General features: G+C 41.3%; 1 protein-coding gene across 1 annotated transcript; it reads left to right on the top strand.

Moving 5' to 3' along the window:
• The first annotated feature begins 683 nt into the window (after positions 1-683).
• On the top strand, positions 684-15,499 carry LOC306870529 (RNA-binding protein Nova-1-like). The gene is made up of 4 exons (XM_079417836.1): positions 684-1,356; positions 8,798-8,941; positions 13,289-13,455; positions 14,354-15,499. Exons 1-4 carry the CDS (start codon positions 1,179-1,181, stop codon positions 15,371-15,373), a joined length of 1,509 nt encoding a protein of 502 aa, XP_079273962.1. The 5' UTR covers positions 684-1,178; the 3' UTR covers positions 15,374-15,499.
• Positions 15,500-16,112: the final 613 nt, after the last annotated feature.

Below are 16,112 nucleotides of genomic sequence, written 5' to 3'. Positions count from 1 at the left end.
CAAGAAATAGTTATAGCTATGATACGGTTTTGTTTTTTTATCAAATCTTTGCATAGCTATGACAGGAAACACTGGAAACTAAGAATGCCTTAGAAAAAAACTGTTAATCTTTAAAAAAAAATAAAGCATATACATAAACCCATATAGGAAATATAAGAGTTATCAGATAAGCATGTTATAAACTTCTGAAACATTGCTGTTTCATATTTTAGAGCAGTCACTGCAGTTTATGAAAGAACTCAATTAAATCTGTATGTGGGAGTGTGTGAAAAAAATCAGATGTAAACCCCTTTGTAATCATTAACATTTTCATAAGTAACTGTAATTAAAAAAAAAATATATATTCTTAGTAGCTAACTGTAACAAATTACTATTACTTTTATTTTGAAATTAAATTACGTAATTCCGTTACATGTAACTAGTTACTCCCCAACACTGGTTGTCTTGTAATGGTAAATAATCTGCAGTGTAGACTTGCAAAATGCAATTTATTTCACTTTGTAGCACCTGCAAGTTGCTCTTTATTTAATAACCTATGTAACATGATGCTATTATGTTTACATGTATAATTGGAGAGGTTAGTTAAAGAACAAGTGAAACTTTCTGCCGCTGAAAAGCTCTTTTGGAGGATGAGGCCAGTGACGTCAGGAGAGCTCTGGCGCTCTGGCTCACAATTGGTCCAGGGATGCTGCGCGAGAGCTCTGTCACCCGAGCAGCCGCTGCCGCGCGCTGGCCAAGACTCCCGCATCTCAAACAAAATCTTCTGCTTTACACAACAAAACAAACGGACTGACACCGTCAACAGCAACACAATATACCCAAACCCCGCGGACACCGAAAAAGGGCCAGTGAAACAATATCGTCTTTTTGTTCTGAGAGTTAATCTTGGTTTGTTTATCTTTTCGTAGTTTGTCAGGCAATGGTTGCGAAGATCTTTTTGGAGAGGGCGCTGCGCGTGTGCGTGAGGGCTCAATAAACACACGTCTCAAGTGTCTGGTGCGCGCTAATGAATAGACTTCACTGAATGGATTTTTATATTTAGAGCTTTAATGCGCCTCTTCTCCCCGCGGGAAACAGTGGACCGCGAGGCAGAAACGGACGCAGCATGGCATTTTTATGACATTTAAAGCGCAAAGAAACACACGGACTGCTCGGACAGGAGACGCTGGCCGGTTTTTATGTGCTTTTTCGGTGACAAAATGATGGCTGGCGGGGCAGTTCAGCAGAACGGGATCTTCTCTACTCCTCAGCACCTCTCACAGTCGCCACACATGGACCCAGATCTCTCCGATTCCCGAAAACGACCCCTGGAAACACCGACTGAGGCGAGCCGCACCAAGCGCTCCAACACCGGAGGTAAAATCGGGCAGCGCTCGGGCCTGCTGCTCCAAATAAGTCCGGTATGCTCGAGTCGCGTGCCTGCTCCAGTTTAATATCTGCTCTTTAACTCTGCGGGGGTTCAGAAAGTTGGGTTTGAGAGATTTGTCCATCGAATTATTTATTTATTTATTTAGTTTATAAAGTGGCAGTTTTAAGCACCTGTAAAATTAAATGCTACATCAGGGTTACAGACCATTAATACCTTATACAGTTAAAACGGGTCGCATGTGTCCAGCCTGACCCTGTATGACCCGATGGGGTGATGTGCAGTGTGGCGGTGGAAGTCCCTCAGGGACTGAAGTTAAACTGAGCAGAAAATGAATGAAAGGGAGCAAGCGCGCATGCTGCTGTAGTTTAATCCCCTATTCATATGCAGTAACAGACTCCAGTGCAAACAATAGACTGAATTCCCCTCTATAGCGTCGTGTGGAGCTCATAATACATATCCAAAAGAGCATTAGGCTCCGTCTTGATTTACAAAAAAGTTTCCTTAAGGCTGTTTCTGGTAATGTAAATCACTAGTTTGTGCTTAAAACAAAACCGCTATTAATTTTCGTTATATAATAAGTCTTTTAAATGCACGTAAGTTAGTATATATAGTGGCCTAGGCTATGCTCAGTTTCTAGGCAGGATTTTGTGTCCGGTTCAGATTCTGATCCATAGCATGTATCTGAAGACTGTGGTCTGAGTCATTGCTCTTTAAATAATAGCTGAGAAAGTCACGTGATAAAGTTCTGTTCTAGAGCGCTTCTTTTATTGTGTTCGTGCGTATTTGGATCTTTTGGATTGGAGAGAAGCGAAAAGAAAGTCACGTCGTGTGTAAACATTTCTGTGAGTGTGCTCAGGGGGCGGCAGTTGCCGCTGTAGAGCCCCGCTGCAGCTGTCCAGAGACTGTTTTATCACCCGGACACACACACACCGTTTGATAGATTATGCACAGTTTGTGTTTCATTGTTCAGAACTAATGAGGTGAGCCGAATGTGTTAGTCTATATAGGGTTGGTTTTTAGGGTTGTGGTTAGGCAAATTTTATGCGTTTAATTCGTGGAGGACTCGACTTCTAAATCTTTTTACAAGTGAACTATATATACAGACAATTGAACTATAAACCAATGTTATTAATTAGCAGATTTACTAATTAGTACTCGCTATTTGTGTAGATAATTAACATGGATATTTTGATTAAGATACTGCAGTATGCTTTGTAGAAATTAATTGGTACAACATAGTAGTTCAAGTAGCAGCATTAGGCTAAATAGTGTGACAAGTTAGGCCATATAATAAAAAAATCATACAAATCCTGTAAAGACTGTATAGTGTCTTAGCTTTTTAGTTTATTATTAGTAAACATTAATAAACATAAGGCTAGCTGAAGTCCTATTATGCACTGTATAAAATTTAGGGTAATTGCTGACTTAAATCTCAAATCAAATCAAATCAATGCAGAGCTTACAACCTGCAGTGATACATTCACTGCAATATTAAACTACTTTGAATTTAACCACTACTGATGCAGAAAATTGAGCTCTGAAAACTCATATTTTGAGTTTGAAATTGAGTAGAAATTATTGAAAAGATTACGACAATTTAAATGGGGGGAAAGAAAGAGCCTGTTGTAGTGATGAACATTTTTACTAGTGTGTATGACAGCTTTTGTCAAAGCATCTCATTGAGCACAGTTTAGAGATTAGTCTTTTATTTACTCAGTAAGATATTTATTTCTTTGTTCATTAGCAGTTCAGATCATCATTCATTCTGTTCAACTATCTAGCTTTGTTAATTAAGACATAATCCTATCATGAATGAACCCTTCCCCCTTGCATGACCTTTGACCTGAAGCGAGCGACGAAGAGGACGGTCAGTGATGGAGATCCTCTTTAAACCCTCTCTTTTGTAAACAATCATTGATTGCTGATGCTAATTTCACCAGTGCGCACAGAGTTAGTTACTTAGTGTGTGTGTGTGTGTGTGTGTGTGTGTTTGTGTGTGTGTGTGTGTGTGTGGCCTCTTACCAGTCGCAGTTGAAATGGCATGTTAATGTTGCTAATGGAGGTTTTGGCAGAGCTATTTGTGTTGGTGTTTTTGTGTGGTTCTGTATTAGATCAAAAGGTGCGCGCGAGAGAGAGTGAAAGCAAGCAAGAGAAGGACACAGGTGCCCTTGCAGTGTGTGGTGACGTGAGTTGACTGTGAATTGGGCAGGTGGTGGAGAAAGGAGGGGCTAGTTAGAGAGAAAGAGAGGCTCATGTATTCTAGAATGTCCAGTGGATGTGTTGAACGTGATCGGTTTGCCTGAACAGAAGCATCCATACTTCTGCATGCTGCATCTGAGACACCCAGTAGAGCGCGTTGATATACCTAGTATGGATATGTAGAGAATTGTCAAGCTCAGCTGAAAAAAGCTACTATGCAAATGAAGTATGACCCTGGGACCAGGCTCATAGCCCTCCCCCTGCCATGTACGCCCGCACACGCTGGTTGGGTATAGCGACTTTGGATTTATAGGCAGTAATTTAGTTGGCCGGCCCCTTGGCGCTCTGCGGCAGATCCTTTCTGCCATTTTCAAAAATCTCTCTCTTGCTGTGTTTCCAACATGGCCGTCCAAGGAGCCCACCGCCTCCCCACTTTCACTCTATACCTCCTCTCCGTTCGCGCAAGGTCACTCCCTCGCACTTTCTTTCACTTATTCTCTTTCGTTTTCTCTTTCTCTCCCTCCGCAGCCTCCCTCCATCCTACCTTTTCATATTTCACCCAAACGTGAGCAAGGCGCTACGTCTTTTATAGTGCTGCGTCAAAGTGGCGAGGGGGGGGGTGACAAGAAAGAAAGCCTTGGTGTGTATGTGCGAGCGTGTGTGTGTGTGACGCTGGGGAGGGGTGCGGGGTGATTGGACACGCTAGGTGCCTCTCTGTAAAATGCAGCACAAGGCTGGAGCTCTCGCTGAATATGGATGAGAAAGAAAGCAGAGGGTGATGCAGTAGGAAGATTCCCCCCGTCAGTCCGCCTCTGCCTGAACAATACCAAGCCTCTCCTTTTCAAACACTCACTCACACACATACACACACACACGCTCACACACACACTCACACACGGCACACGGCAATTGCATTGCCATCACACACAATCAGAGAAAGAGAGAGAGAGAGGGAAATTGAGGGAGAGAGAGCAAGAGAGAGAGACGGGGGCTGACTGCGGGTATGGAGGGGAGGATGCACTGACGTTGTCCCCCTCTCGGATACGAACCTGGGGAAAAAGGTTGACTGGCCACATTCCTTGACGGTGGCAGAGCTCCTATGATCAGCCTGCTGTCGGGCATCGCTCACCGGTCCAGCCTCTCGGCGTCCATGGCTATCTGAACCCCACCTCCAGCACGCTACAGCAGAATGGGTAAGAGATTCTGTCCCCTTTTGTTGACTTGTTGAATGCGTGTGTGGACGAGTTGACCGTTTTGCTTTGCGTCTTTCCTTCTTTCACCCTTTCTTTTCCCGTCCTCCGTTGGCATCTCTTCATTCATTCTGTGAGAAGGAGAGGCTTGCTTGTCCTTGCAGTGTGCCTAGGACAGGCCCTCCTTTTCACATGCAGAGTGTGTGTCTGTGTGTGGCATGGGGGTGGGGGGGTTTTAACAATACAATCCCTCTGGACCCACTCCCTCTGTGTGTTTGCATGACATTCTGTTCACACTCTATGTGCTGTGTGCAATCATAGGTTTGAGCCCATAACCGTCTGACTGCGTTAGCGGCTGTGTAAGTATGGCTTACTGGCAAACAGCAGCAACAGATTGTATTATTTACTCAGACACTCACTGCTGAAAACCTGTTACACCAGCTTTCCTTACATCATCGCCGCAAGCAATAGCGCATGGGTGAGGAACGCTCCCAAAGCGCTTGCCATTCTCAAATCACTGCTACATGAGAATGTGCCCTAGGTTTTCCATTTAACAACAGGTAAGCGGCAGCCGATCTTCCCGCTGGATCTTTGCGCCTTCGGATTGCCACCTCCGAGTTGTCTTGGAAACAATTGTGAGGCGGCCGCGATGGAGAGAGTGAAGTTTTCGTTCCTCGTCGGCCAAGGTCAAACGGTCCCCACGCCGCGGTTCTGTAAAAAAAAAACTGCTGCCGGAGGTTTGCTTTCCTGCGACGCTGTGGTGCGCTGGTGCAGCGTACTTCAGTGATCGCAAGAGCCCTAATTGCCCTTTCTCTTACTTTTCCTTTCTTATAAACTCGCTCACTCTTTCCTTATCTCCCCTCCGGCTGCGCTCTTCAAAAACCTCCATCATGGATTCCTGAGCGTGTGTCCACTGCGTCCTGTCCTCTTCCTCCGTTCGTTGCAAACTGCCCTCATTAAACAGTCCCTCTAACAGTGTCTGCATTCATTCCATTCACACTCGCACCCTTCCCTTTAACAGACTGGTCATTGATAAGATTGGGATCTGCCCAGCTGTGTGTGTGTGTGTTTGCTCGGCTGCAGCGAGCATCGTGGACTAGAATCCTGTCATTACCTGTCAGTCATGTGTGTGCGTGGCAGGGAGCATTGAGTCGGGTGAGGCAATGATGTAATGCATATCCCACTGCGCACCTGGAGCGCTGCAGAGGACAGGTACAGATTGAACTGCTCTGCAAGGCTCCGTCCAGATAACAGTTGTATCCACTAGCCCCTCTCGAGGCCCCTACGAAGGGAGCTAGTGTCCTTGTGTGAGCGTTTGTGTATGACATCGTCACAAGGTGAAGCATTTGTCATACGCTGTGCGTGTTTTATTGAGAAACCCTGAGGTCAGTCCCAGTGCAGAGAATAATAAATCTCTCACCCTCTGACATTTGCACATATTCATTTAACAAATGATTTTCTCTAGAGTGACTGAGCACAGAGCAAAGCCAGTCAGTCAGGGAGAGTGAAAAGAGAGGGATGAACAAAAGAATAGCAATGCTGCAGATTACAGCTTTTAGAGCTGTAAAACAGAGACGGGAATACAGTTTTTATTCAACTGTTTTCCACAGTTTCATGCATTTCTATAGGAACATATGGAAACGTGAGTGATTGGGGTTTTCTCGAATTGTCTTTTCAATTTAAATTCTGCTCGGGTATCTTTGTAACTGTGCATTGCACGTTCAGCTGCGCTTAAGCGAGCTATACTGCGTGTGAGCTTGCTTCATTCTTTCCTTCTTTTTTTCTCCTCTTTCTCCCCTGTTTTTTGTGTTCCTGTTAGACTAGATAATGTATTACAACTGAAGCTAATGTTCGCTTTGATCCTGGTGCCATCTAGTAACTGGCCCTCCCACTCTTGGCTTGATTGTATATGCCTGGGCTGACAATTATGTTTCTCTGTATTTCCCCGATTTTCTGGTATTAATGGGATTGTCTGGATAGGACGATTGATCACGTATTGACCGGACTGGCCTTCCGATTGTGAGAGTGTGTGCTGCATTTCTGGAGGAACTGCATACGTCGCTCACTACTGAATGATTCACGCCAGCATTAGTGTACAGGTGGAAGCGGTGACGTATAAGGCATGTAGTGGTCTTTGGTGTTATTTAGAATATATCAAACGTTCCCACAGGAGAGTCAATCAGAGTTGCTTAGAGACCATAATATTTTCACCTTCTCCCTGCTGCCCCTCCCCTCTCCTCTTCTCCTCATCTGTCCTCTCCCCTCCTAGTCGCTGTTTTCCTCTATCACTCTCTGGAATAGTCTTTTCCTTCTGGTTGAATATTCCTTTCTTCCTTCCTAACAAATCATTCTCATCCTAGCTTCTACTTCTATATTTTTCTCATCCTATGCATGTTTTCTATTTATTATTAGCGTGTTTGCGCTTATCCTGCAGTCTCTCTCTCTCTCTCTCTCCTTGTATCTCTGACTCTCACTCCTCCTCTCTGCAGTGGTAAAGGGTCAGCTGCTGGAGATTGGGGGCATTTGAGTCTGCGAAACCCATCTTATCTCTTGGATTTACTACAATCTCTGAAAGACACTGATATAGTACATAAGTACAATGTACTTTTGTACCTACTTCCATTTTGTCACATAATACACGAATGTACTGAAAATATGAAATGCCGTCTTAGCTGCAAATCAAATTAAAACAGTTATTGATTAGTTTTAGCTATGCCACCAGTAACATTTTAGAGGGGTATATCAGGTATTCAACATGACTTGAGCGTTATGATGTCATGATGGATTATATTTGCATGTTTAGTGGTGAGGGAGTTTGACGACTCTCATGTAAAAAGATATATATATTTTTTAGGTGTTGTGATCACCTTTTGGTTCTTCCCTTGCTTTAGCAATGGACTTTGGGCCATATGTTGTCTTTAGGATGTGTAATATTGTGGTTGGAGAGGGAAGCCTCGTTCCCCCGGGAACCTCTGAGTGACTTATGCGCTGTTGGCTGGGTTCTTCAGGACAAATCTGAGGATTTAGCATCCATATGCTCCTGCCTGAACAGCCTTCCAGGCAATTACCCACAAGCCCACGGCCTCAGTATAGTGCAGCGCTACAGACTGCCTACACACTACCCGCCACACACTCTCACTTAAACCTCAACTTCTGACTGTGACACTGAACCTCCATGCTGAGCATCTGAGCGGATCGTCGGCTGGCCGATCATTTGTGTGTGTGTGAGAGAGAGAGATGGCAAAGAAGATAGTGAAGGACACAAAACACACAGAGATAGTTTGGTTAAATTTAGACCTCTACCAACCCAAAGCAGGTCACTTTATCTCTGCATGGGGAAAAAGTGGGACAGAGGCAGAATCAGTAGGAACTCATCAGGGAGAGAAAGAGAGTGAGAAAAAGTGAAGAAAGTAATATAGAGAAATGAAAAAGGTGAACAAAAGAACCAGACGTTACTTTTCATGTTTAGTTTGTATATTGTTTCAAAAGGAGGAGCCGTAGTGAGGTAATGATGGTGCATTCATGTGGCCTCTGGTTGGCTTTAGGTTTTCAAACTGTTACATAATCTTACTACAGTTTTACAGAAATGTGTAACACATCCCAAAAATCCTCTGAATTAAACATGACTACAAATTGCATAAAACAAAAAGGAATATTCAATTATATTTAAACAGTATTATGGCTGTACTTTATTTTGTATGTACAATGTACTTACCTAAGGAATGAATGGGTAATGTAAGGTTACTACATGGGTTAAGATAAGGATTAGTGGTTCAGGGTTAGTACATAGTTATTACCCAGTTATTGTAATCGCTATAACAAGTATGTACATGTGGAACAGCGCTGTAAAATAAATTTATAATTATTAACTGTTATATACAGTGAATGTACACCTCAGACCTTTCTGCGATGCTGTTTACATTCTTCCAATGGAAATAGAGCATTTGACATATTTTTGATTTCTAAAAAAAAATATTAAAATTGAGATGCTTTTATCTCTAACATTGTGTTTGTTTGTTTTTTGTGTGTGCATATGCAGAGGAGGGTGAATATTTCCTGAAGGTGTTGATTCCCAGCTATGCCGCTGGTTCAATCATCGGTAAAGGGGGGCAAACCATCGTCCAGCTTCAGAAAGAGACTGGAGCCACCATCAAACTGTCCAAGTCTAAGGACTTCTACCCAGGTATGAATCAAATTTTCTATCTGACTTAAATAATGATGAACATTACTTATTTCAGAGCTTAGCACATATTGTTTTTTGCTTTTTTTTAAAAATTGAAACAGTTCACTTTACCTCATCTATTTATAATTTATGTTATTAGATCTGTGTTATAAATCCTCACAGTTAAATCATTTTATTTACTGTGCAACAGATGGCGGAGTTAATGGTGCCATGCATAAATCTCTTTCACACTAAGCACTCTTGGATCATTCAAAGTATCAGTAACAATTTTACACTGGATTTTCAGAGATTAAAAAATGTTTGAGGTTCAATCTGTAACAATATTTTTGGTCATAACTGGAGTCTTTATTTTAAGGAATGAAGGATAAGAGTTTTAAATCTGCATTTTTATGCAATATTCAGTCCCACTGATAAACGTTTTTTAACACCAGTAGATTTTTGCAAGCTGAAAATCTAGAATACTAGAAAACAACAAGCTTGTACATTTTGAATATTACACAGAAGATCTGACGGAGGGATTAATGTGAATGAGGCCGTTTACAGATGTTGGCCTGTTTGTGTCATTGACTATAGTATCTTTTCCACCATGTGCCATTAAGAAACTGCTTTATGTTGTAGCGTAAAAAATAAAATCGGCAGAGAATGACAGTGGAAACTGCCCATGGGGAGAGAAAATATGTGAGAAAGAGAGAGTGAAAGTGTGTGTGTGTGTGTGTCGCAGCTGTGAAGCGTACAGCTGAATATTGTGAGCATAATTTGTCTGTGAATAGCTATGTTTTCATTCATTAAACACACCCGTTACAACTAAAACTATCCTGAGACCACCTGTTTGCCTTTCACCCTTACTTACCCTACTAACACACACAAACACACATTCTCGCTCGTCTTCTCATTTGCTTGTGCAGTTTTATTGTCCTGCAAATTCACCTTTCATCATTCCACCATTTTTACAATATTTTACAGATTTCAATTAAACTGAACATTTATTTTCAGTGCGTTTATCATAAGAGCACAACGTCATAGTAGCACACAAAGTAATATATAGTACAATCAGGGTTGTGCACTATTCAAGTTCCATTTCCTGAATTTGAAATGAATCCTAAATTTGAACTGAGGTAGCAAACAGGATGCAAAATTGCTATTTTAATTTCTATTGATTTTAATTCAACTTATTTACAAGAAAATCTGATGTAACTGTTATAACTCTGATATAAAAAGCAAAGTTTGCATTTTGCCTTGACAAAAGTTTTTTCTTTTGACTTGAATTTTTTTTTTATTAAATTTGTTACAATTTATTTTAGCAATGAAGTTTGAAATATGATTTATTTTACCTGCGAGGAACTTCTTAAATAAAAATAGTAATTAATAAATTCCTCTTCCTGTCATTTCAATTCAAATTCAACTTCCTGTGTGCTGTGACCAGTTTAATTACATTCAAATTCCAACTCATAAATTGAAAGGAAGTCAATTCTTTGATTATGAATTTTGCCAAACCCTTGGTACAACAAGCAGTGCTGCTCTGGCACAAACACCAGCACATTCTCAATCATTTTGGTCTCTGATATAATAACAGCTTCTCTTTCAGACCTCGTTTATCTTATGAGACATTGAAAGAGAAACATTTAAACTCTCTCTGGCTCGCAAGAGAGCTATAAATATATTTACGCCAGCGTGTTTTACCACACACACACTGTAGCCTGTCACACATGTAAATTACAATTCAGTCTTTTCCTAAAACTCATTTAACTGCAGACGTTTACCACAAAACACACCTCCTGAACAAGAGAAGGACTGAAATTAATCCAACACACACACACACACACACACACACACACACACTCTCTCTTCTGCATTTTTTATTGGAGCATGTTTTATTTGTAAGCCTTTGACATCTTGAAGAGCAAATGTTGGAACTGGGGGAGAATTTGTTGCTTCAGTGTGTGCGCGTTGTGCTGTTTCAGATGCGAATAAGTGTGTGATATCTAGTGGTAACAACAAAAATAAAAATAAAATCACAGCCGAGGAACAAACACTTGGTCAAGTATGCATGTGTGGTGGAGCAAACACACATGTGCGGCTATATCTCTGCACTGTTGCCCGGAAACAAACACAGACTACCAACAACCTACATGCCTTCGCTTCCCACAGCTCTCTACCTCCAAATGAAATGGAAGATGATCATGACATCAAATGATACTTTCCACCACAAGACTAAACAAATCCTAACTTGAATTCAGGTCAACACAATGTGCAGAAGACTGTGTAAGAATAATTCATTGTAGACTTTGCTGGTCATGGTAAAACAGGTCTAGCCAAGCGTGTGTTCTTTGGGTTCTCACAGTTACAGCAGTATTCCAGATAGGTCAAGCACTTCAGGACAGTGATATGCCAAAGATTAGTAGATAGTGTGTGTGTGTGTGTGTGTGTGTGTGTGTGTGTCCTGGACATTTATTTGGCTGGTCCCACGGGTTCAGAATTCTGGCATTCAGAAGGAATTACATCATCCAGCTATAAATTCATCAGTTTATTTCCTGTTACATCAGCCCTTTTCATTCTTTCTGATACATGCATTTATACAGAAAAGAGGAATAGCTTTTTTGAAAATGTAATGTGTGTTTCCACGACCTTAAATATATAGCTCAAACAGTACAGCATGGTGCTTACAGCTCCAAGGTCATGGGCTCAGCTTCCAGGAAATTCATAATATGATAAAATATACACCTTGAACACAGCTTTGTTAAGTTTCAAGTTGCTCTGGACAAAAGTGTCTGCCAAATTCAGAAATGTAATTGATAAGAAGAAATGCTCACCAAAATCAGCATATTAAAATCATTTCTGAAGGATCATGTGATACTGACGGCCAGAGTAATGGCTGCTGAAAAATTTAAATGTGACAATTTTAACCATTTAAAATTTATAAATTTAAAGTGTATTCAAATAGAAAACAGTTGTTTTAAACTGTAATAATATTTTACAAAACTACTAATTTTACTCTATTTTTCATCAAATAAATGCTGCCTTGGTGAACCTAAGAGACTTCGGTAACGCTTTAGAATACTGTTCCATCATTAATAGAATAACTACACAAGAACACATGAGTAACGCAATATTAGCACTCTAGTAACTAACAAGAAACTGATTAATGAATTAATAAGTAATAGTGCTTAGTCGAATGTGGTAGTTCACTATTAGATAATCAGTAACTACTATTTTTTCATACCTCCCTAAGAACTACTGTACTGTATACAGGTTCATAATTAATATGAATAATACATAATGTATAATTCATTCTAAAGTAAAGGTCATGGTAACCCACTAGTAATGACTCAAGTATTACTAAATTCTTCAGAAGAAATTACTAATTATTTGGATCAGTATTCTAAAGTGAAGATCATGATAACTCCCTAGTAACGACTGAAATCATTGTTAGCTTTTGAGAGTTTTGTACAGTATTGGATAGTAATTATTCAGGTGTTACTACATCCTTCTAAAGCAATTATTATTTTTTGGATCAGTATTCTAAAGTGAAGATCGTGATAACTCCCTAGTAATTATTGAAGTGATTGTAAACTTTTAAGGTTTTTGTAAGGTCCTGGTTAGTAATTCATTTTGCTAGATTTGGTAACACTTAAATCATTACTAGTGGGTTACCGTGATCTTCACTTTATAATCTGATCCAAATAATTAGTAGTTTCTTCAGAAGGATGTAGTAACACTTGAGTAATTACTATCCAAAACCTTACACATATCTCAAAAGCTTAAAATGACGTCAGTCAATATTAGGGAGTTATGATGCTTTTCACTTTAGAATACTGATCCAAGTAGTTAGTAGTTCCTTTCTAATTATTGAGTCATTACTAGTGGGTTACCGTGATCTTCATTTTAGAATTAATTATACATTATGCATAATTCACAGTAATTATGAACCTGTATACAGTAGTTCTTAGTATTTCTCCAGGATATATTAACAAAATTGTAGTTATTGATTAGCTAATAGTGAACTACCAGTTTCAACTGAGCGCTATTATTTACTAAATCAATAATCATAGTTTCTTGTTAGGTAATAGTAGTTACTACAATGTTAATAGTGCATTAGTGACTTTTTCCTGTATAGTTATTCATTAACAAAGGATCAGTATTCTAAAGTGTTACCGAGACTTATTTCAAAAACATTGGAAAATCATACAAACCCCAAACTTTGTTTGTAGGTAGTGTAATATGCATACAGTATATGTTGATGCATTATACATAATTTAATTTTATGTATTTACATATTTGGCATTTTTAAATTTTGCATGCAAACTCTATATGCTAACATTGTTTTTTCTTTTGTGTGTGTTTGGTCAGGTACGACAGAGCGTGTTTGTTTGATTCAGGGTACGGTGGAAGCTCTGAATGCAGTCCATAACTTCATCGCTGAAAAAGTTCGTGAGATGCCTCAGAGCAGTCAGAAGACAGAACCAGTCAGCATTCTCCAGCCACAGACTACTGTTAACCCTGACCGTGTTAAACAGGTTAGTTTGTGAGGTTGATCTACCACACCAAATCCAAACAGTTGTAGAAGTTTTTAGTCATTAAATGTATGATGTTGAGTTAATCATATTAGACTTTGCAGTTTAAGAATTAAACATACAAATTAGTCATTCCCCTAAACCACAGCTTAGCTCATAATATCTGTTATATTTTGATTGGTTAGCTTACAGAATGACAGCACAGACAGTGAGTACATTTACATGAATATAATTGAGTATTGAGTATAATTAAGTTTTGCAAAGTCAAGCCACAGTTTTTATCTGTACATGAGCGTTTACATGACAATTTAGAAAGGTGAATTATTGCTTTAGTCTTACTGAAATCAATTTCTAAAGTGCATGTAAATGTACTTACTGTCAGCTATCTGACAGTGATATGCAACTCTGAAGACAGGCAAATATACCAGCCCAGAGGAGGCAGAGGGCAGGGGCAGGCTGGTGGTTGTTCCCCAGGGAAAAAGTGGCTGAGAGGGGCAGCAAAGTGTGAGAGCAGTGGGTTATTTTTACCTGCTTGATCCTTGCAGAATGAGAAACAGAGAGGGAGTGAGAGAGAGAGCAGCTGCAATGTAAGACTGGGGATCAACAAATGGCTGATATAAGCACTGACTTAAGAGCCAGACCTTACACAGACACACACACACACACACTATTATACAGTCTTAAGCATATATGAGCATACAGGGTTACATATTGAAAATGCAGCCCTCTTGAAATATATAACAACCATTTTTTTCTGTATAAGTGTGGACAGAAAACAAACATCTACATAACCAGCATAGACGCACTTCAGCTTAATGCAGCATCTATTTTTGGGGCTGTGTGCAGTTCCATGCATGTAATTCTGTTCCTCAATCAAAGTGACACTCCCCCTCCTCCACAGGCTAAACTGATCGTGCCCAACAGCACAGCAGGACTCATCATCGGTAAGGGTGGGGCAACAGTTAAGGCTGTGATGGAGCAGTCAGGAGCCTGGGTACAGCTTTCTCAGAAGCCTGAGGGCATCAATCTGCAGGAGCGTGTCGTGACAGTGAGTGGGGAGCCAGAGCAAAACCGCAAGGCCGTGGAGATCATTGTTCAGAAGATTCAGGAGGACCCACAGAGCAGCAGCTGTCTCAATATCAGTTACTCCAACATCACAGGCCCCGTGGCCAACTCCAACCCAACTGGATCCCCCTTCGCCAACTCTACAGAGGTGTTACCCAACGCCGCAGCGGCAGCTACAGCCTCCACGCTCCTTGGCCAGGCGAGTCTCGCGAGCATGGGTGGGTTCCCTACCGCCATGTCAAGTCTTTCCGGTAATGATCTGCTTACCATTACATCTGCTCTGAACACTCTGGCCAGTTATGGCTACAATACCAATACACTGGGGCTTGGCCTCAACCCGGCCGCTGCATCTGGGGTGCTCGCTGCCGTTGCGGCTAGCGCCAATCCAGCTGCGGCAGCTGCTGCCAATCTGCTTGCTACATATGCCAGTGAGGCCTCTGGAGGGGGCGGTCACCCTGCCGCACCTAGCTTAGGGGGCTTCTCACTGGGCTCCCTAGCGGCCGCCACAGGGGCATCTAACGGTTACCTGAATCCCTCATCCCCGCTGGTGGCATCATCTCTGCTGGGCACAGAGAAGCTGGGAGAAGGTGGGAAGGAAGTGGTGGAGATCGCTGTTCCAGAGAACTTGGTCGGTGCCATCTTGGGAAAAGGCGGCAAGACTCTCGTGGAGTATCAGGAGCTGACAGGTGCGCGAATTCAAATCTCCAAAAAGGGAGAGTTCATTCCAGGCACACGCAATCGCAAGGTGACCATTACAGGATCGCCGGCAGCAACGCAGGCCGCCCAGTATCTCATCAGCCAGCGAATCACATACGAGCAAGGCGTCCGTGCCACCAACCCTCAGAAGGTGGGCTAGGGATGGACAGGAGTGGGGAGGGGAACGACGAAAGTGAAGGAAACCAGAGAGAATGAAGAGGTGACTGAATGAATGAAATCAAAGGAGAACGGGATGGGATGGAGCGAGAAACATGTCCAAATATTTAAACACAAAATAAGGAAGATAACAAAACAAATGAAAAAAGATCTGATGGAACTGTGGATAGATAATCTGTTTGGGGAGAATTGTAATATTTTGTGACTGAAATTCTGCTGTATTTTTAAAGTTGTGTTACGTTGTGTAGGTCCAAGTATCGTGCCCTGGGGCACTCAGAGGAGGAGGAGATCAAACCTCACTTCTTCTCTCTTAGCCAGGGTCTTTTGGATTCTATTTTCAATTTTTGGCTTCCATTGCAGAACCCTCACAGTTTAGTTCATACCTAATCCACACCCTGAGCAAGGAGATTGGAGTTCGAAGCAGTCCCCATTTTGATATCCGTAAATTCAGTCTCCGCAACTGTAGTGTAGGCCTGAAATGAAAAGGAAGATACCTATGAACTATTTCCATAGGTACTCTTGGTTTCCCCCCAATTTGTTTTCATCTGAGACTTAATCTCAAACACCTGCTGAAAAATTTCAATCTGCATTACATTACTAAAGTCTCTGTGATTCTCCATTATGGTCAGTTCACAATCAGTCTCTTTTAGATTTACTCAAACCTGTGATTCCAGGTTGACCTGAATGTATAAGTACTTCCTGATATTGTTGGGGTTTTTATA

The sequence above is a fragment of the Barbus barbus genome (genome assembly GCF_936440315.1).
Source record: "Barbus barbus genome assembly, chromosome: 5".
In the NCBI taxonomy this organism is placed as follows: domain Eukaryota; kingdom Metazoa; phylum Chordata; class Actinopteri; order Cypriniformes; family Cyprinidae; genus Barbus; species Barbus barbus.
The sequence above is the reverse complement of the archived record's forward strand: the minus strand, read 5'-3'. Positions and strand labels throughout refer to the sequence as shown.